This window comes from Heloderma suspectum, chromosome 1, assembly GCF_057233095.1.
Source record: "Heloderma suspectum isolate Gila_16-S chromosome 1, 16-S_ref, whole genome shotgun sequence".
NCBI lineage: Eukaryota > Metazoa > Chordata > Lepidosauria > Squamata > Helodermatidae > Heloderma > Heloderma suspectum.
In genome coordinates, this window is record NC_139458.1 from 64,477,364 (window position 1) to 64,499,773 (window position 22,410).

At 38.4% G+C, this 22,410-nt stretch overlaps 1 protein-coding gene across 9 annotated transcripts in view; it reads right to left on the reverse strand.

Annotated features, from left to right (window-relative positions):
• Positions 1–22,410, reverse strand: part of MEIS2 (Meis homeobox 2) — a 347,329-nt gene that overhangs the window by 313,433 nt on the left and 11,486 nt on the right. For all 9 annotated transcript variants that reach the window (XM_084844570.1, XM_084844562.1, XM_084844578.1 and 6 more), the window contains exon 7: positions 14,781–14,895. In XM_084844570.1, the coding sequence (XP_084700696.1) occupies positions 14,781–14,895 (115 nt within the window). The remainder of the gene's footprint in view (positions 1–14,780; positions 14,896–22,410) is intronic.

Genomic DNA, 22,410 nt, shown 5'->3' on the forward strand with positions numbered 1-22,410 from the left:
ACAAACCATGGCTTGTTATCATGACCATGCTCACATATCACAATAACCCAGAATTCAACATCCCATTTCATGGGTTAATGTTATGTGTGAACCAGGTCACTGTGATAGTACTGTCTACTCACATCTCTGCTGGGCCTCTTCCCACAAACAGCACACCATCCAATCTGTCCCTAGCTGAAGGTGGCTTTTAAAAAGTTCACCTCAGCTCACCTCAGATTTTTCTTTGTTCACTTTATCTGAGTAAATCAGCAAGACTACTACTACTACCGGCAAAACTATTTGTTCTATGGTTTGATATTCCACTAATCTCTTTATGGTACAATTGTACAGTGGTAAGTGCCCAAAGATTGTCCAAAACTGGCTTTGACTTAAAACATAACAGACTACCAAATATATTGTGGGATGGGAATTATAATAGTGGTATTTAAAAGGAGTATTCTATGTTAGTTGGGAGAACACACATACACATAATGAAATATCATATGTAGTATGATAATAGCACTGGAGGGCTTTAAAAATGGCTAAAACTTAAAATAGCTGTGTAAATGCTCATGTGTGCATCCTAAGCCACAACCCAATTAAACTGATTTAGCTGAATGCAGGTTTAAATCCATGCACTTTAGCTTAACAGAGTTATGCACCCGATTGAGAGCACTTGGGGATGCAATACCAATTATTGGATGCTAGTAACTATTTTAAAGCTACAGAGGTTAATACAAGTGATAGACTAAGTAATTAAGTGTTGTTTGAAATGTTGGTACTTATCCCACTGCTATATGAAATGCCTTTGGTCATACAAATAAATTCCCATGATCAGTAGAATTATTGGATATGCTAATTTGTCACATCAAGCATTTCATCAATAGGATGGTGCAACTTCCGATATGGGTGTTACACAATGTGGTGTAATAGCAAGAGTGTTGTACTAGGATGGGGGAGACCAGGTTCAAATTCCTACTTAGCCATGATGCTCACTGGATAATTTTGGGCCACCCGGCCTAATCTATCTCATGGGGGATGGGCAGGGGGATGATGATATACATCATTCTATGCTCCTGATCAGAGCATAGCTGCTGATCAGAGACAAGAACTTTGCTTTCCTGGAAAGAGGGTATAGGAGGACATTGGGAGGAAACTGCTGAGTTATTCAGTCCTGCTTACTTCTGAGGTGTGTCCAGCACATCCTCGTCCTCTGAGAAGACATGCAAAGGCCTATTCTACTTACTTGTGAACTAACAGATATGCTGCTCATGCTTAGACATGCCAAAGCATTCTACTTGGGGTGCTGTTTGAAAGTGCTGCTGATCAATTCAGTCCAGCTTACTCCTGAGTAGTCTTACAATTGGTAATAATCACATTTTGGCCCCACCCACTCTGCTTTTAGCCCCACCCACTCATGGAAAGGAACTCCTGAGATATTTCAGAGATTGGAATTCAGTCCTGGAGCTGAACACGTTTCCCCATGCCTGGGGCAGAACCAGAAGAAGGCAGGACGGAATCACTCAGCAGTTTCCTCTCTTGGCTCTGGCCCCACATCCCTGCAGGGAAAGGCTCTTATCTCTGATCAGAAGCTGATCATAGATAAGAGCATTTCCCTCCATGGGACCAGGTGAAGAAGCTCCCAGACTGGATGGGGAACACCTGCATAGGCCTTAACAGGCACATAGGCTGGAAGTTCCCCATCTCTGCTCTAACCCTTTTCCACACATAAGAATGTGTGACTGAAAAAAGAAGAAGCTACCTTTGTAGTGGTGACCGAGCAACCACAAGGTAGAAAACACTACCATGGCCATGCCTAGATGTCTGTAATGTCTCTGTACATGACCAGAATCTAAATAGCCCCATTTGCTTAAGCACATGAGCAGGCCAGGTGCCAGAGTTCTCTGGATTTTCTTTCAGAAGCTGTTCCCCTGATTTTCTGAGGAAGCTTTTGGAATGGCAACAAGCAGATTTTTGGAATGGCACTGTGTTCTGGAGCTGCAGTGGGAGGGGGACTCACAAGTCCACAGCATAGGTAGAAGGTCCTATACCTATACAATGGTTCATGAAAGAAATTGTAAGGCTGTGCAAGCACTGGAAAGTAGGTACATTTGGACTCCCAGGGAGATATATATAAATGATAAGCAAAGTATGAAGCAATTTAAACACATAAAGAAATTTAAATTGTTATTGGAAATCAGGTCCCACTCTCAAATGGAAGCCTTCTTCTGCCCAGTGCAGGGTGGGAAATGGGAAAGCCCTGATAATGCAAGCATCACAGTTGATCTGGGGTATGACATGACTCAGAGTAGACCAGTGAGGCCATTTTTTCAGGTCTACCCCTAGATTTAAAACAAAAAAGGCCCTTACATGAATGTGTCTACTTGGCCACTTACTCTTAATTCTATGGAATCGGTTTTTTGCTCTAGAGTTCTTGAGCAAAAAAAGGAGCAAAACTGGCTTTTTACGATAACAGACCATAAGTAGCCCTGTAATAGCCATAAGTCTCCCCTCACACTTATATTGTTTCCATGGCTATATTGGTTCCTTTAATCTACCACAACATACTAGGGACACATGTCTAAAATGAACAGAAAGGTGAAATGACATCTGTGGGTCTTTTGGCTACTGCTTTAGTTTATACTTAGAAAGAGCAGATGACAGCTATCATGAATTGAGAAAAATTTGAAAGGCCAGAATGTTTTGTTAACGTTCTCTTTATCCTCTTGGTGTCCCCCCCCCCCCATTAATTGATTTATGAAGGTAAGTGCTCTCATTTCTAAAAGTCAGGGTATCGCAAGTTTTATTACCTCAGTGGTACAAACAATATTCTAAGTCTAACATGGTTATTTAGTTTACATTTGTATACATCTAGTGTTTAAATAGAGAGGGAGAGAAGTTGCTGTTCAAGATGCTTGAGGATTTCTTTATTGAAACAATAAAGAAATAAATAAAATATATTCATTGAATATAGTTTACTTCAGTATTTCATTAATTGCTTTCTGACTGTGTCTATCCCCTGTTTAATTTATGCCGCAGCTTTGGCATTTGGTGTAACTCCTAATACATATGTCCCTGATTCACAGTCTTAGCATTTTTACCTTAACTCAGTTATCCAAGTGAGTGCTTTGGAAATTACCTTGCTGATTAGCTGGGCTTTCTCATAATATATGGTGTTAATCCTTAAATTTTTGAATATGACATAAGGTATACAAATGTTCTGTCTGACTCAATAGTAACAAATCATGGCTTAAGGAGGACACGCACGCTGATCTCTGTGAGTGAAGGAAGAACTAATTGGGAGTTAGATTCAGTGTGATTATCAGCTTGTTTATGATAAGGGAGTACTCTTTTTGAATGGCACTGTAAATTCATCCCTGGTTGTGGTGTTAAAATAGAGCTTATTTTCTCCTCTTTTGCTTGGTTGTGAGAGTGTGTGCTGTTTTTCAAGCAGATGACAGTGTCATGCCATGATATGTGAAGTCTCAAGAAATGGAATGAATTGTATCAGCCTGTTGTCAAATCTCACCTTTCCTTTTGACAGAAAGCACACGTTTCAAATGTTTACTGCTACAAGAAGGAATGTTAGTAACTCTCCCACTGTCATTAGGAACATTAGACTGACCCAATTAATATGAAATGTTTCTATGCTGCTGGAACGGACCTAACTACAGAAAACAGCATTTGCACAACCTGCTCATGATTATGGGCCATAAGGACACAAAGATGGCATAGACATTTGTGGACCAACGGAAATCTTAGCCAGAAAAAAAGGGGGGGAAAAGCGGGGAGAGAGAGAAGAAAAAGAATGACGTTAGCTGACTGTCATGGGTCATGTTTTTTAATCCGGAGTATTGGACATGTAACACAGCAACAAGAGCTGATCATTTTGTTTAATCACCTTTTGGATCTTTGCCAGATGGTCTCTACTGAGAGTGCTGCAAACAGAGAGAGATGAACTGCATCTAACATGCCACTAGAGCTTTCCCGTAAATGTCTGAGAACTGAATCCAACAAGAATTTAGTCTCAGAGCAGAAAGGGATACATTTAAAAACTATGTGCATTAACTATACTTTTCCCCATAGAATCCTCACTTGGCATGAATAATTTACCCACTCTTATGCTAATGGGATCATGAAAGTATCCCTCTGTCTTTAGTGCAGCTATTCTCAGCTTTCAGTAATTACCCCACCCAGTGAAAATAACATGGCTTCTGCATTTGAACGCCCTTCTACTACCTGACAATTAGAAAGATCATGGCTGACAGTGGAATGGTCCAAAAAAATGGACAGAGCCCAAGTTGCCTGAGGGAAGGTTTGGGGGAAAAAAGTTCCATTGTCAACATTTCTTTAGTTGCCTAGGATCAATAAAATAAAAAGAAATAGCTTCTCTCTTTTTAACTAGAATATTTAAATGTATTGACAAAGCACTTTATTAGGAAAAAAAACTAATTATAATAACTTCAGGGTTCTGACAGCAAAAATTAAGCTGGAATTAAGTATAGAAAATAAAAAAAACCTTTGTCATCTTAGAATTTAATCACACTTCTCAAGCATTCAAAGTGTTCTGAAAAGTTAAAAAATAGTATATTGTAAAGACCTAATCTTAGACCTTTGTTCATAGTAGTACACGCTAGGTCAGCCTTCTCCAATCTGGTGCTCTCCTGACATGTTCGACAGCAACTGCCATCATTCCCAGCCAGCATGGTCATGCTAACGGGGAATGATGGGAGTTGCAGTCCAATACATCTGGAGGGCACTAGGTTTGAGAAGGCTGTGCTAGGTAGTTCACTGTATAAAAATTATCAGGGTGAAACATATGGGAAAGAAAGCTATGAAACAGCAGGGAACGTGGCTGGTTTATTGTTTATCTTTTGTTTATGAGGCCGTATCCAAGTTTAATTACTACTCTAAATTAAATCCTAACAGGCATCAGGAGAAATCTCTTTACTCAACTTGAGTAAAAAAAAGAAATCCAGAGATTCTAACACTAGACTTTTCAAATAATTTAATATATACTAGAAGTTATTAGTCAGATGCTAGTAACTCAGCAAAGCATTAAATACTTGCATGTAAGGTTTGAGAGTACTGAATTATGGATGTATTCATATTCTAACTGGTATGTATACGACTTCAATTAGACAAATGCAAAAGTGTCAAACAATTTGGGGCACGTGGGGGAGATTAAACATGTTGGAAGATGAGTCTTGTATTCAAAAACAAATATGCACATAATGTCAAATGTCAAAGATGCTGCTAATTGCCCTCTCTTCACTAATATTGTTCAATTATTCTTTTGAGAAGCCATGTAGAGAAGCCAGGGGAAAGAAAGTTCTTTGTGTTCTTTATCCTAACAGTAAGCGACCAGTTTGGGATGAACTTAGCTATAGCTGTAGGAAAAATACAAAGTTAAAAGCAACTTGCAAAAGATTATTCCAGATGGCATCTGTCATATCATATTGGGATGGGGTGGGGGTAAAAAACAAGGGAAAACTCCTGGTACTATGAAAACATTCCATTGACAGATATTTCATAGGCTGTATCCAAAATCCGATAGCAACATATTTAGAACATATAGTAAATATAATCTAATAATTTGTATGATGTATATATACATATACATACATATATATATATACACACACACACACACATCATTTTAAAGTTATGTTAATTTAAATTACCCACTGTCTTGGGAGGGTGGGTGTGAACTAAGGGAGTAAGTTGTAAGTCTTAAAATGTATTATAATATTTTAAGAGCTCACTCACCTCTAAGCTTTAAATTCAATAAAAGATGGGAATCTGCAGTTTTCACCAGTATAATGACTAGAAAACTGTACAATAAATAAAAGAAATTTGCTATGAAATTCTAGCCCCATTGAGCTGGTTAATAGAGAGGGACATATACAGTAACAAAAATAATGTAAAAATAATCCAGAATGTACTTTTTAATATATGAGGGTAAAAAGAAGAGGAAGATGGGTGGATAATACATTGTTAATATCTTTTGCTCAGTTTGATCTAGGAACTTAATGGTTAAGACGCATGCAGTGTGTGTAGTGTGAGCTCAGCAGTTACTGGGCCAACTGTCTCAGTATTTCTGGGAATTCTGCCTATTCACAGTGCAGAGATTGTTCAATTGCTGCAAAATGTACAAAATGAATTTTACAAAAATGAATTGCAAGGAAAGCCCCATTACAATGATTTTACAGCAAAGATGTCAACATCAATTTTTCTCTCATGCATAACTAATGATTAAAACAGCATATTCCATTTGCCTAAGACAATTTATTTCATATTGGCACATCAAAATATTGAAACAGAAAGTTACCTCTGTCCTTTTTTATTCATTGCTGCTGAACCCACACTATTGTTCAAACCAGAAAAAAAACATAAAAATAAAACAAGCTTGGCAAGAAATACTTAAAGCAAACGTTCATCAATATTCTCCAATTTGTCAGCATCTGAATTACAGCAGTAAGAGGGAAATGTACGTTTTGTGGGTGCTTTGAACACCGAGAGGACTTATCTTACTATAGCTCCTAACCACCATGCTAATAAAGATTATTCATGCACATCAACATAAGCACAGGCCCTAAAAACTTAACAAAGAAAAATATGAATTTATAAAACCTGCTTTTATGCTGTATGTTACTCTGCTGAAATAAGGAATTTGTCCTGATGCAGTAAGGGTATTCTGCATGTATAAGGAGGTTTCTGCAGGTGAATCTCCTTGCTGGGTGAGGTGACTGCCCACAAATAGTGGTAAGTGTGTGGAGCGCCCAGGGATAAGCACTCCATTCCAATTGCTAGCTCAGTTCCATGTGTACATCCACTAATAAAATGGCAGCACTATCAGCTTTGAGAGCACTGCTTTTTAAGGGGTGGGGTGAAATAAATATATCCAGGCCTGTCTCCCCCCACTTTACACCACCCCGAAGTGACCAGTACAATCAAAGCTGACTAGGATGATCATCTAAAATGGAATGAAAATCTGCAGTTACATTTAAAGACCTCTTTAAATCATGTTGCATCCTGTGTAACTTTATCGGGGTGGGACTATAATTAGAATTCATGTAGCTACCATCCAACATTTATTTCTTAGTATTCTTGATACCATAAAAAAGGGAAAAAATCAGAACTTTTGGACCTTTACATTCACCCAACAAAATATAATTTCTCATCAAGAAAACTATAGCTCATCTGTACTGGTAGTAGTTTGAATACAGATGATGGAGGTATACATACTGCCCAAGTTTATGTAACAACATTCAGTATTTAATTTAAGAACATCAGTGTAAAAATAACTGAATATTGTAAAGTGATTTTTCCCCTGTATCAGCTTTCATGTCCTAGTTGGATGTGGAAAATAGTCATTTTATACATGCCCACTGTGTTAACACTATTTGCATGATCAAGAAAATAACCATTCTAGGTTTCCAAATGCATACTACTACGAATACAGCCGAAAAATTTCTAATATGCATCAGCTCAAAGATATAGACTGTGATTTCAGTCAATATTTCTGTTGACTTAGCCCTAGAGCAGATATTTAATCTTTCGTCAACAGAAAACTACTTAGGACAAGTCAGCAAGATAAAAACATCAAGTTATACAATATATATCTGCTTTAGATATTCAATGATGCAAATGTGCTCATCCCTCTTCCACACATCAACCTTTCCTAATTAACTTAAGTATATATTCAGGTTGAGCAGAATTTGGTCCAGCATGTGCTACTTTAAATTTCAGGACAATTGTTCTGCTGCTCTTAGATTTACTAAGGTCATGCTCCCAGCCTGAGTTGATGGCACAGACCAAGGACTTTTCCAGGTATAGGGGAAATCATGAGTGTGCAGCTACAGATCTCCTGGTTCCCCAAGACTCTCAGCATCAAAAGAACCATAGAGGGCCTCAGCAGAGGAGGGAAGCATTGTCAGGCATTCAATCTTTGTAGATTTCCTGCCTCAGAACAAAAAGAGCAGAAAAATATTACTGGCCCCAGTTGTAGAAGATAACCAAATACTTCAAATTCACAGGAGTCTGAACAGCTCCTTCCCCAGTCCCCAGACTAGTTAGCCCAAATTCAAGGAATACAACACCACTTGGAAGCCATCCAATACAAAACCATGGCTCCAAGATAGAAATGTGTCCCTTTAAATATATAACAGTCAGTTATATATTTAAAGCTTTTATGTTATATATTTAAGCTTTTTGCTGAATCTGAGCTAGATCTTGACTGCCGGAGTATATCAGGAATCAGGGGGCTTTTATGTTTGTTGAAGCAGTGACTGGATTTGGATGACAGACTGCAGTTCATCATGGGTTATTTAATCCATAACGAACCGTGGCATCCGCAGGCACCAGACTCACATCAAACCCTTCTCTGGGGTTGTTGCGTTGTGTGAACCTGGTCAGCATGAGATATGCGAGGGTTAAACAACAGACCACAGGTTATGAGAGGATAGTTTAACCCTCACATAACCAATGCTTGCATATTCAAAATGGCAGCTGCACGCACCCTGCATGCCCCACAGCCTCACCGTGGGTTAAATAACCTACAGGGGGCTGTCATGTTGTGCCGACAGCCCCATTGTCTCAGCTTCCAGTCTCATGGTAACTGAGAACTACCTTGATCCCTGTGGCCAGTTTCTCCTTTTTTTTTTCTTTCTTTCTTTCTCTCTCTGTCTCTCTCTCTCTCCTGGCTCCAGCCTTGAATATCTGTACCTGCCCTGTGTCACACTAGGGAATCTTTACTAACATTGGCTCTAATTTAGCTATAGCTGCAGGCAACTTGTTCTGGAAAACAAGAACTGGTGCTTGATAGGTATTCCTATGTGCATCAAAGGCCATCCTACTGTTATAGCGGTGTCTAGGTGGGCATTGCAAGGCATATGCAGACACCCACATGCACACCTTTATCCACATTGGTTATGTATACATAAGCCTACTTCCACATGTGGATTTCCCTTGCTGAATCAAGGGAATTCTCTGCCTTCCCAATACGGTGTCTTTCTTCTTTTTTGAAGGCAACTGATGCCATGTAGACTTCTGCAGCAGAATGCAGGAAGGACAACTAGCCTCATATGGATGGATGTCAAAGAAGAGTTTGTTAACCTTGTTAAGGTTTTTAAGAGTTCAGCACCTCTTGGGATCAGGCCTTCTGAGTATAAAATTAGTATAAGATAGACCATTTATAACACTCTTGTCTTATTAAGTATAAAATAATGACTCCTCAGTGTTTTGTATAGGCCACATGGTTTTAAGTGTTAAATAAGATTGATGTTATACTTTTCATGCATAATCCTACATATTCACTATATAAAATACCCTATATAAAGCAATTATAAAAGATTGAAAAGTCTGTGAAAATCGTATCCATCACAGCGGTATGGAATATCATAAGTTGTTAGCTGTTTAAAGCAGTGTTTTTTCAATGATATTTTTTCACTTTTTAAATATAAAATAAGGGAAACATAGTACTCTAGAAAGCTATAGATCCTTTCTTCAGACAAATGGCTAGATGATAAAGCTGCACATACCTTTTAAAGTGCTGATTAGGGGTTTACACATATACTGTCTGGCAAAACCCCAGAGTCTTCTTTCTCTCCTCCCCTTCTCTCAGCCCCTTTCCTGCTATCTCTCTTGCCATAACTCAACTAACCCAACAGAACCAGTCAGTTTTAAATTTCAGTTGGGACCCCAGTGACCTGTTAATGAATCTACAGAGAGGAGGAAAAACTCACAGTGTTGAGTTATGCCTAGTGTTGCTAGCTGACTTGGAGTCAGAAATGCTTGAAGCGTTAACGTAATTGCAAGAATGTGAAAAATGAAGCGTTGGGCTCCTGAGCAAAGTGAAAGGTCAAAGCAAGCCTTACACAAAACAAGTCTCTGGAAGATGGCCTCATTAGACCATTAAATCGGCTTCTCCCCCCTTTTTCTTCTTCTTTTGTAAAATGTTTCAGTGTTTCATTTCTATTAATAGATTCAGTTAACCCTTACTGCCTCTAAATAAATAAATAAAAACAAAAGAAAGAAAGAAAGCCAAGCATATTTACTTTTTGCTATTCACCAGAATAACATTTTCTGACACAAATTTGCCTCAGTGGATCTGAACCACAGTTAAGGTAGTAACTGCTTTGGAGCACATGAATACTTACATTAGACTGGTACTGTACATTGTATACTGGACACTGGTACAGTATAGGTTAGTTTTCTCCTGTACAACCAAGATGACACACTAAAAACAACACTAAGCCCAGCTAATATAATTAGGATTATCTTTCACTGAACAGTGCCCAAAGGGTTTAACTCTTTCATTGCCAGAATTTCAACTCACTCACAAAGTTGACTGCACTAACACTTGTTAATGCTATCAAGATGCCACAGACCTTTTACAAGGTGCAGAACTCCCATTCATCCTCATCTCAACCAGAGGGTTATGACTCAAAGCCTGAGGATTTACCCACTCTAGAAAGAACAAGAATTTAGGCAGTAGCCTTTGTTGCATTCTGTTCCAAGCTGATCAAGTGCCACGTATGCCTGCAAATGCACCAGAAAATAAATGTAGGGGGCCAACCCTTCCAAATGTTTTCCACTTTTACCTTCCATTAGCTTACCCATGGATAAATGCTGATTCAGCAAAGATAAACATTACTGACTTCTATAAAGTGAATACAACAAAATATTTATGTGTTGAGGTAAGACTGAAGCAGGCACCCTTTAATTCTCACGTCAAGCAGTTAACCAGGGAAGCAGTGGGGTGAGGTAAATAACTCTTTCTTGGTAGATTGTGTCCAAGAAAATCACAGTCCAAAAGAGAGGAAAAAAAGCTTCGTACATCTCCCTCCGCAGCAGAGCCCAAAGGTGGACAAGGGCCCAAGAATGTTGGGTATAGCTTAGAAGTAACAACTTCCCAGCCCCCCCATATTCTCTCAATGGGCCTCAATTCAATTGCTTGGGAGGGTTTCCTGTAGCTGTTTATAAATATTGCCCCCTCCAAAGGAAACGTTAAAGGCAAACTCAACAGAAGGTCTGTTTTAGAATTTGCCTTCCCTTGCTGGCATTTCCTCAGGAGAAAAGGGGATTGTGACCATTAAGGGCTTCACATAATGTTTTACCTAACCACAGCATGAGTGTCAGATTTTAAAGTGCCACCAGAATGTCAGTACTCATTTGGGAAACTAGCTCTTCAAAAGACTACATGCCAGATATATTCTTGCTCTACTATATTAAGTAGCAGTGTAGGTGATTAACTGAGTTTGTAAGAGCATGCTGATTGGCTAAAGGAATGTGCTTATGACCATAATGTAAACATTGTTGAGCCATCTACAATTCTGACCTTTGAGGCCTGTGAGAGCTTTAAAGAGATAGCAACACATCCTTTGTAAAGGCTACTTTTGAGCATTATATATTTCCTCCATTTTCTAGGGTTCCCTGGTACCTACATACCACAGCATTACTAATGTGCCTTTCGGTTAAAAAAATGTATATCCATGACTAAGAATTGGAGGACTCCATGGCTACGAAGAACAGTCTTGCTATTCACTAAAGTTAAAAATTATCTGACTCTAGCATAAGACTTTGCGAAGAATCGCTTGGTTATTAATTATCAATCATAGAATATCATGTCTATTTTTGTTAAGTAACAACCAGACTTCATATATATATATTTTTCAAACTGTTAGCCAGTTATTATAGTTAATTGACATTTTTACTTCTCTGGTTGCTGTCACTGGTTACATGCTTGGAAACACTTTTAGTAACTTGAATGGGAATTTGTTCAGGCACTATGCTATAGTCTAGCTACATTTAATACACCAAATGAAAATGTGTACTGATACTGAAGCTAGTAAAATAGGAATAAATATCTGCATGGATGGGGATCCAAGGAGCCCTTTTAGATTCATGTAAGAGCTTGTACCCAACATGAAGTTCTTTGGACCAGGCCATTGTGTCATAGCCCAATGGGCTGTTATTAAGGTACAGGAGTATATGGCACAAAACTGTGAAAGTAACTGCAGCTGAGTCCCAGTGAAAACAGTGGAATCTTAGCTCTTAACTGTGTGACTATGCAGGACCTTCCCATGCATTATATAGTAGCAAACTCAGGTTTGCCACTGAGTATACACTCCGAAGGGATCTACACCAAATCTGGTTCTCTTCTGACTGTACCTAAATGATATACATATCACCAAACTCATATTTGTATCTTTAAAAAAGTATTTGCACATCTATAAAATATATAATGTGAAACAGCCCTGATAATAACAATCACTGGTTTCAACCATACTTACAGTCAAACTACACATTAGATGGGAGTTTCATATTTAGGATGATAAGATGCCTTACACAGAGTCAGACCTCTGGTCCATCGAGCTGAGTATTGTCTACACACTGGGGCTGTTTGCATGACACAACACATACGGACTATGTGCGCTGCCTTTTTGAACGTGCAACCTCTTCTTGGGCATTTCATGTCATGCAAATCCAGCGAGCGTGGGTTATAACCCATGGTCTATTTTAACCCCTGCATGACATGACAACCCGCCCCCCCTAAGTAGGAGTTGCATATTCAGTATCGTGCCTGCGGCTCATCCTGGGTTAAATAACCCATGAGCCATGGTATGGTTCACATGGTATGACCACTGAACCTGGTCACTGACTGGCAGCAGCTCTCCAAGGTTTCAGACAGGATGCCAGCAATTGGACCTGGGACCTTTTGCATGCGATGTATATGTTTTTTCCTTCTGTCATCTTTCTTTGGTTACAAAAACAACCATAGGGCCCCTGGTTTTGACAGAATCCATGGTGCTGAGACAGGAGGTACAACTATTTGTTCCTAAGCCAAAGCCTAAATCCAAACTATTTCCCTAAGATGCTATTGGCCGTAAAGGAGATAAATGTTCTCCTCCATAGCGAACAACAAGTTCGTGGTGTGTGTGTGATTTGAATCAGGGCCATGGCATGGGGCAAGAAGATAAACACACCCCATCACCCTGATCCAAATCAGAATCTCCGCAGTGGTTTTCATAACAGAAAAATATGTCAAGAATTCCAGTCAATGAACTCCCACCTCATGTGTAATTGGACCCCTTCATCTCTGTGAATGTTCCTATGGTTGTGCCTCAGGGCTTAGAAAGATAGGTAAAGAAGCACAGAGCATGTATTGGTTGTACAGAAGGAGCACTTATTCCTAATAGAGCCAGCAGAATTATTAATCTGGTTTAATGATCACAGAGTCCATGGCCATTATACAAAAATGTACAAATCAGTCACATAGATATGAGCCCATCTGTTACAAACAGGTATGAGCCACCTATGTAACTTTCAACAGGAGCATCTGAAATTGAAATATTTTTTAACAAATGACTAAAAGCAGACCTACTGTTGCTCATATATAAAGGACAACCACACCCTATCTCAGAACATCTGAGATTTCAGTTTTTATAGACCTGTACAACTGGTTTTCATATTATACTTTCCTAAAAAGAATCTACAACACCACAGAAACACTACATGAAAACCATTTCATATATATGTCTATCAAAATTGGAAGGTGGTATAAAATCCAACTTAAAATGTTTTCAGGGAGAGCAGGGACTGAAGTTTAAAGGGTTTTCTCTGCTAACTTAAATAGTTAAATATGAACATTTTTTGAAAAAGGTACCCAGATATGCAGACTTCGTTGCACTGATGTCAATAGCCCTATCTTAAGCTGCATTACTTGGGAGTAAGCCCTACTGAACTCAGTGGGATTTTCTTCTGCGTAAACATGCATAGGCTAGCATGGTTAATCATATAGACAAATCCTACTCACTCGGGCAGCCTTCCCCAACCTGATGCCCTCCAGATATTTTGGACTTCAATTCCCATTAGCCCCAGTCTTCACATTGAATGGTAAGGAATGCTAGGAGTTGTAGTCTAAAAGATCCTGACGGGAAGGCTGCACTAGGGAGTAAAATATCATTGATTTTAGTAGGACTGACAACTCCATCTTATATGCAGCAGTAAACCCCACTGAGTTCAATGGGACTTACTCCCAAGGTAAGTGTATATAAGACTGCAGCCTTATTTCCAAATTAATATGTTTAAGACTGGGCTGTAACTGGTGGATACCTGGGCAGAGCGTCTTTGCTATACACCCCAATGCTAAACATATTATCTGAACCAAATCTCAGTGATTTAAATGGGACCTAATAGAGGCATGAGGTGGTGATCCACAAGCCACCAACTGCAAAAGTGTACTGTTAACTTTAATGGGAATGCTCTGAAATAAAATGTGCTATGAATTACAGCCCAGGCAATGATTGCATATGACTTTTTAAAATTATTTTTTGAGAGTTAAGAATTTATATTTGTTTCTTTTGAAGCTTAAAAGCATTTAAACTGGCTACTGAAGGCCCTCTTTTAAAAGCTGACAGTACAAATTACATTTTCTATTTAGAGACCAGTATGAATTGCTGCATCACAGCTGGGGTGTACGTCTGCCATGATATTTACTTACACCACACAAAAAATAAACTGTAGATAACCAAATTTGTAAAGGAATTGGCAGAACTAATCAATTGTTATTGCAAAGCTTGTTTGAAGATTAGATATTTAGCTTTGAAATAATAATAAAATACAGCTAAGTAGGTTGAAAAAAGGAAACAAGTGTCTCCCTAAGTTACAGCTGATTACACTGCAAGTCTACCACTCTGTGTTTACACTAAGGCAGATGTACTGATATAATAAAAGACACTGGAGTTATTTTAGTCATGCCTACTTTGCACAGGGGGAAAAAAAGCTTGACCTTTTACCTTGCTCACTGCTGTTGTCTCCACTCTGGGAAGCATGGCCCCCACTGGAAGGCCCTGGTGTGCCTGCTGAGTGCGTTGAGGTTGCATCATCGTGGTCTCTCCAAGAGGAAGGATTCTGGTGTCAGAATGTCGTTTTTTTGCCCCACAGTTATCATTCCAATAGCAAATCGAGAAAGGGGGGGGGAGCCAGAAAAAAAGTAGGCAAATTAGAATTTGCAAAAATTCCCAAAATGCAGACTGTTTAGAGGCAGAGAACATAGTAAGGCTGCAGTTCTGTACCATTTACGTGGGATTAACCCCCACTGAACTCAGTTGGACTTACTTCTGAGTAGACACACACAGACTTGCACTATAACACACCAATTCGAGATATATTAAAGCCACATTTATTTCAGTGTAGTTTAGTCCAAATTTAAGTGTGCTTTGAATTACAGTTTCAGGTTTCTTTTTCTTAAAAGCAGCTCAAAATCTTTAGCTCTTTTTAATAAATTCAGCACCATTCTCTTTTAAATTCTTAATAATGCATCAGGAAAATGCTCCGATAAACTCTGAATGATATTTTAACCCTTCACACTTAAATTTGTGGGTTGTGCATCCTATATATGACCACTCAGAAGTAAGTTCTACTTTCAATGGGACTTACTCCCAACTGAGTGATTGCAGCCTTAATTCTAGTAATGAAATAAGAATTACAGGTATGAACAGTTAGTTGCTACAGTCTCTCTTCAATCTGGTTCCCGGTACACCACCTCCAACCACCATTTTTCATATATTTGGAGAGCAATTAATTGATAACTATACATATATAAAAATATGTATATTTTTTGTTTCTTTCTACCATATGCTTGCAGAAAAATAAATGGTAAACAAATGCACACCAGATAGGGGAGATGGCAGATAATTTTAGCTTAAAAAAAAAAATAAAATTGCATACTTAAAGACATTGTAGATTGTCCAGAATAACCACTTGGTAATTACGTATGTATGTGGCAATATCATTATTTCTACACTGAATATAATAAAAGAGAATGCATGAAGTAATAATCACAGGAGATTCTGCAAGATTTGGCTAGCTAAGACTTCTGCTACAGTAGTTTAATCACATAAGTCCTGGTAATTTTTAATTGATTGAATATTGGTTTTCCTGGAGAGAACTGCTGTTGAAAAAAGGGTATATGAAGAAAAATGAAAGTTACAGCTACTTTGCTAAGTGTATTCTCCTACTGATCCGCCTCCCCTTTCCTGATCGTTCCCAATACCCTGCTGTTGCTTAAAGGAAAACAGGAATTCTACTGTACAGGAAAAGCTTTATCAGCACCACATGAAGGCAGGCAAGAGATGGAATTTCCTCTGGCAGAAAAGGAGAGTAAGAACACATGCAATAGATCAGACTTGGGGCTGGACTTGCATTACTTGTCACCTATGTATGACAACTTAAATTAAACACATCCTAACAAGAAACATTTTTGTAAAATAATCTGTGCTCAGGAAAATAGCACAAACCCCAAGCTATTCTAACATAAATAGAACACTTGATGATTTACTATAAGAGTGTGTTTATAGTAAATCATACACACACCACACACTACGAATCCTTATTACACCTGCCAGTATCTGTCAATTGTAAATCCATTAAAGGCAACAGAGTGGTCAGAATCTGGCTGAGTCAATGCTCGCCCAAAATGTTTTGATTCCTAAGGTGGGCAAGTCAAATGGAATATACCACACAATATAAATAGAGGTAGACAAATGCCTACCTCCATGAACTAGCAATATAGGTGGAGAATCTCCCAATATATTAAATAATTAACCACTTTCTTCCTTTTAACAGACCCCCAAATGTTGCTTCCTCAGGCAAGTGCCTAACTGCAGGGCTGGCATTGGAATGTGTGCAGACACTACCTCAAGATATTGTCTACAACCATCTTCTGAGTGCCACTTGTCTTACAACAATATTAGGTAAATCTGCATAATCACATTCTACAGTCAAACCCAAGCTAAACTGAATGACCATTACACCACAGTCCATAGCAATCAACGCAAGAAGTCCCAGTATCTTTCACTGAGAAATGCCTGAGCAATAGAAATGGAGATGCAGCCTATGAGTAATAATCATACAAGCCTCTCACCTAGCTCAGTGGAAGTATCTATGAAATAAAATCAGACCTAGAATACATTTATCCAGCTGCAATCCCAGACACACTTACCTGGGAGTACGTCCCATTGAACTCAATAGGACTTACTTCTGAGTAGACATGTATAGGATGCATTGTTAAATCATACCTTTCAGTCAAATCAGACCATATAGTTTTGCTTACATGAAACATTTAAAGCATGACTAAAAATCACAACAAAGCAATAACATATTATTGCTAAAATCAGTAATTCAAATAAAACTACAGCAATTATTCTTCTCCCAACAATATGCAAAAATAATACCATCATGCTGCAAAGTCAAGTGGATATAAAACAAAACAAAAAAGGAAAAGTTGAAAGAGACAAAAAAAAACCCCTATTTACACACACATATACTATATATACGCGTGCTATATATATAATTAAATCAGCGCCGGGGTGAGATTTCAGGGAAATTCATATGGAAATAAAATGCCATGATCAAGCAAGTTTCTGTGCAGTCTCGATTAAACGGATTGTGCCTATGAGCTTCTCTTTTTATCTCTGAGTTAGGAAACCACTCAAATAGCTTCAAGCTGAAGGCAAACAGCAGACAGGAGCACTTCAGCCCTCTGCAGCCTCTTAGCGTCAGCTGTTTGCCGGATGGTAATCAGATAAAGAGCCAGAAGAAATACATGAAAAGGGAAAGAAACAATAGCATGGCATGAGTTTAGTCCTCCAACATCATGCTGGAACCTACTTTTGTAAAATCTAGTAATTGCAACATGTTCGCCTAAGCGAAACTTTTCAGAGAGTATAATAAGTTATGTTAATTCTATGCACTGCAGGCTAGCTTAAGCTTGCCGCTGTTAAAGCCCCTTAATTCACATATGAAAATTTCAATAGTTAACCAGTAAAACCTGAGCTATGTTTTAAGGCAAATGTCAACCAAAACCTATCAAGTAGTATTTCAAAAGCCAGGCCGGTCTTTTTGTTTTTAAATCATAAATGGTTTGGGATGGATCACTGAGTGAGACTTCCTGCAGCTGAAAACACTTGGTCTCTTTACCAGCCTGTGTGGTACTTCACCTCAGTTATCAATTCTAGAACAGTTTACAATGGCTTAAATATAACGTATTGCTTGTTGTATTACGGTTTTGTTGGGGATGATAATCTGGCAGCATTTTCTTGGAAAATAAAATAGAAGAGATACAGGGTTGGATCCAGATTTTATTCAACTGCACTGATGGAAGTAGATTCCTCACTCCCTCCTTCCCACAGAAGCCTCTCCGTTCCCCTGAAAATGCTACACAGAAGAGTCAGGAAACCCTGCTGAATGGGGTGAGCGGTAGTGTGGGCAGAGGAGGACGGATCCCCCTGCCGAAATTGGGTTAGGGATGTTCCACAAGTGGTCCTTCCTCTCACAGAAGGCCCATTCCTCTTGCTGAAGGCAGATATGAACATAAGAAAATAAGAACAATACTGGATGAGACAAGGGTCCATCATGTTCTGTTCACACAGTGGCAAACCAGCTGCCTGTGGGAAACCCAAAAGTAGGACATGTGTGCAATAGCATCCTCCTGCTCATGTTCCCCAGCAACTGGTATACCTAGACATTCTGTCTCTGATACTGGAGGTAGCATGTTGCCAACATGACTAGTAGTCATTGATAGTCTTATCTTCCATGAATTTGTCCAATCCCCTTTTAAAGCGATTCAAATTGGTAGCCATCACTACATCTTGTGCCAGGAAATGCCACAGTTTAACTACGTGGTTTGTGAAAAGTACCTCCTTTTATCTGTCCTGAACCAGTTCCTAGAACCAACCCACAATAGTGGGACAGATTAAAAATGGGGAAACAACTACTCTTTGGAACTTTAAAAGCTTGTATATGGCAATATACTGTAATTATTTTACTTGAGGATGAAATATATCTTCCTGTAATTCAGCTACTTTCCCCCACAGAAACATCACAGCTGCATGCCCAATCATATTCAGTCATTCATGAGTACTGTAATCGAAGTGGCAACCAAACACAACATTTGAGAGTATGACTTAGGAGGAATGTACTCTGATACATCTATCAGAATGTAATCCAGAGTTAGTAGGAGTTTCCACTTTGTGTGCTTTACATTGTACTTACAGCATCTCTAAGATGTTTATAACTAGATATGGACATAGCTAAGTAAATTATCATATAGGTCTTTAGTTTTCTTAGTTTTTAGAGAAAATAATGTTCAGGTTACAAAGACTTCGTACATGAAATAAAATAATTTTGTCCTGTCTTGTGTTCACTTGATTTCACATGAACAAGGGGAATGCCTCTTTATTATTCCACCTGTGCATCAAGTTTGCACCAAAACACACACAGGGTGCAATGCTATGCAAAAAAAAAAAAAAGTCCTACAAGTCCCAGCAAGCCCCAGCCAGCATGTTGCCCATAGACATATTCTCCATGGGTGTTCAGAAAAAGAAAATAAATCCTATGGTTCTGGAGACGGGAACCTAAATTCACTTTCCCATTTTTTGAATATTGCATTTAAATTTTCAGTGACTGCAGTCTTCTAGATTGTTCAACATGCATCCATATCATAATGCTGCAGATCCTGGCTGAACACACTTTTTGAAAATTACTCCAAACATGCTTTGTCTCACAGCTTATCTTGTAATTATGTGAGACCATGGCAGCTGCATTTTTCAATTAGCCTGTGCTGTCTTCCAGTTGTGTCAGCCCATGGGAAGTTGCTCATGAATGTGCTTAGTTGGAATCAAGTTTTCAAAGGCCACCACAAATATTCAAAAATGTATATTGCAATGATGTGCAAAAAGCCTGGCAAAATTCAGTATGCAACATCAGCATGTATACATCATCTCAAATGGGCTATATGAGCTGGAAGATAGCATAAGGTGGCAATCAGAGAAATCATAGGCTTGAACACTTGTGAGAATATGCCCTTGGTGTAGACACATGTTGAACCATTCAGAAGACAATTTTAGCATATGCAAATCCACTGAAAAGGTTAACCCATATTGACTCCAACCCACAAAAAACATAATATTTAGCCCTAAGTGTCTTTTGGAAAGATGGGCAGATATCTTTTGAGGCTATTGACTCTTATGTCTACTAGAGGTAAAGATGTTAATGAGTATTTTTCTTTGTTTTGGGGTTGACTTTAATATTTGCCTTTAAATTGTTTAATATTTGCTTTTGAATTGTTCCCTTCCCTATGCTCTAGAAATGGGACAAACCAGGAAATGAAATAAATGTATGAATTACATGCAGATACAACCGATTCCTTGACTTTGCATACACTATTACCACAAATATATAAGCGGTAAGATATACGAAGATGCTGTATTTAATCACCAGCTAAAGTGCCACATATCGCAGAAGGCAGAGTGCACATGTATCTATTCCCAGTAGTTTTAATAATTGGGAGTCAAATATGGCGCTCCTCTTGCTCTTACCTAATTGTGTTAAAGAGCAGTGTTACCAGGAGAAAAGCAGTGAATACTGAGTAGCGCACAATAGAAAGAGATGGAAAATAGATACAAGAAGCTAGGTCTCCTGGGGCAGTATTTTCTATTTGCTGGGCTACAGACTCACAGCTGATAATGCAAGTTGTAATTAATATAAAAGCAGGAGACAATATGGGGAAGGCTTGTACTAGCAGGGCCACAGGAGATCACTCTGCAGCTATCCACTGTTTCTCATTTATGCACACAGCCTTCCACAGAAACACAATTTTGTCAGTGTTTTTTCCCTTGAAAGTTAAAAAAAATTGATTTAGCACTATCATTGAATTTTGCTAAATCTAGAGAAGAGCATGGAAAGGATAAGGGTCTCTAGGTGTATGAAGCAAATCTGCTGTGTTACTGTTTTGCTATTGTTACAAACCTAGTGGAAGTTTTAAGCGTTTTAACTAGTACAGTATTTGTGCGTGTGTGTGTGTGTATCCGCGTGCGCGCGCGTGTATGTGTTTAAAACAAATTATTTTCCAAGGCATAGCTGCTACAGAACAACCTTTTGTTAAAATTCCATACAGGCATGTGATTGTTTATGTGCCTGAATACTGGTCACTCATCTTGTACAGTGCCAAGGATAGCGGTTTAACAAGCCTCAAACTCAAACTTCTGTGTAAATGACAGCTTACACAGATACAGATGGATTAACTGTGCATTCCTTATGCAACCAAAACTTCCACTAGGCCAGATCACTTTAATTAAGCAAGGGCCCCCTCTGGGGCTGATTCTGATCTTGTACTGCTTTTATAGTGGTGCAACTCAATTTTCCATGGTGAAGTTACTTGCTCATATTTCACAACAATATGTGCAAGATCAAAATAATAATACCTACGCACTTTAATAACACATGCTGGTGAGTAAAATGAAGAAGACAGAATCCATTGACTTTGATGGGCATTCCAAGTATATACAAAATTCAGAAACAAACCCTCCCCACACCTATTGAATACATAAAACATTATGTTTCATAAAATAAAGAAAGGAACTTCCACTTCTGGATTCCTATTAAGAAGATGTATAATACATCTTGTGCACTGGATTGAATGTAGTTCTTATAAATCAGTTTCACATATGCGAGCATGGAAAATTTGGCATGGCACGATGGCTATAGACCAAATCCATCTCATTTCATCTCATCTCATCTCATCTCATCTGTGGCATAGCCATAAAGTAGATGAAATCTTAAGTCATCCAAGTAGTACAGTGGCAACCAGATAAACTACACAAGTTACTATGACACTCAAGATTTGGTCCTATATACTAGCACATTACAAGACACAATAGATTGTACCAGGTGAGAACATAATCTATACCCAAGCCACAGCAGTGACAAGTAGTTCAAAAATGAACTTTTAGAGCTGGCTAGGGTGAATAGCAACATATATAAAGAAACTTCAGTAAGTAAATGGAGCATGAAGATCTAATTTGGCTGTATATGTATAATAGTAACAGAAGCACAAATATACACAAATATACACCTATATATGCTAATTTGGCTTTGGAAATGATGTACATATTAAAAACAAGGTTCTGTAGAACAGGTTTGTTTTTATTTAATTAAAACCAACAACACAATTTTACAATATGTCTATCTCTAAAATCATATTATATGATTCAATAAAAAAGATCAATGCTGTAGCACAAATAATGTAACAAATGAGGCCTTTTGTGAAGGGGGTAACTTGATTATTTTGACATCCCCTCCCCATCCAACACATTTAAATATTTTAAAATGATTTTGAATTGCTCATTACATAGATGTCTCGCTGTAGTTACATTTTTACAGTATACATAAATCTCTTGTGCATTTGATATTCCAACTAAACTTTTAATATAGTATGCAAACCACCTGTTGGTACAAAAATTAATGAAATTTATCTCTTTCTATATCTAGCCATTTTTCTTAGGCATAGAGTGTATGACCCTTACATTCTTATCATACAATATTGTGAAGAGTAGTTATAATACTAGAGAGCCATGTCCACACCAT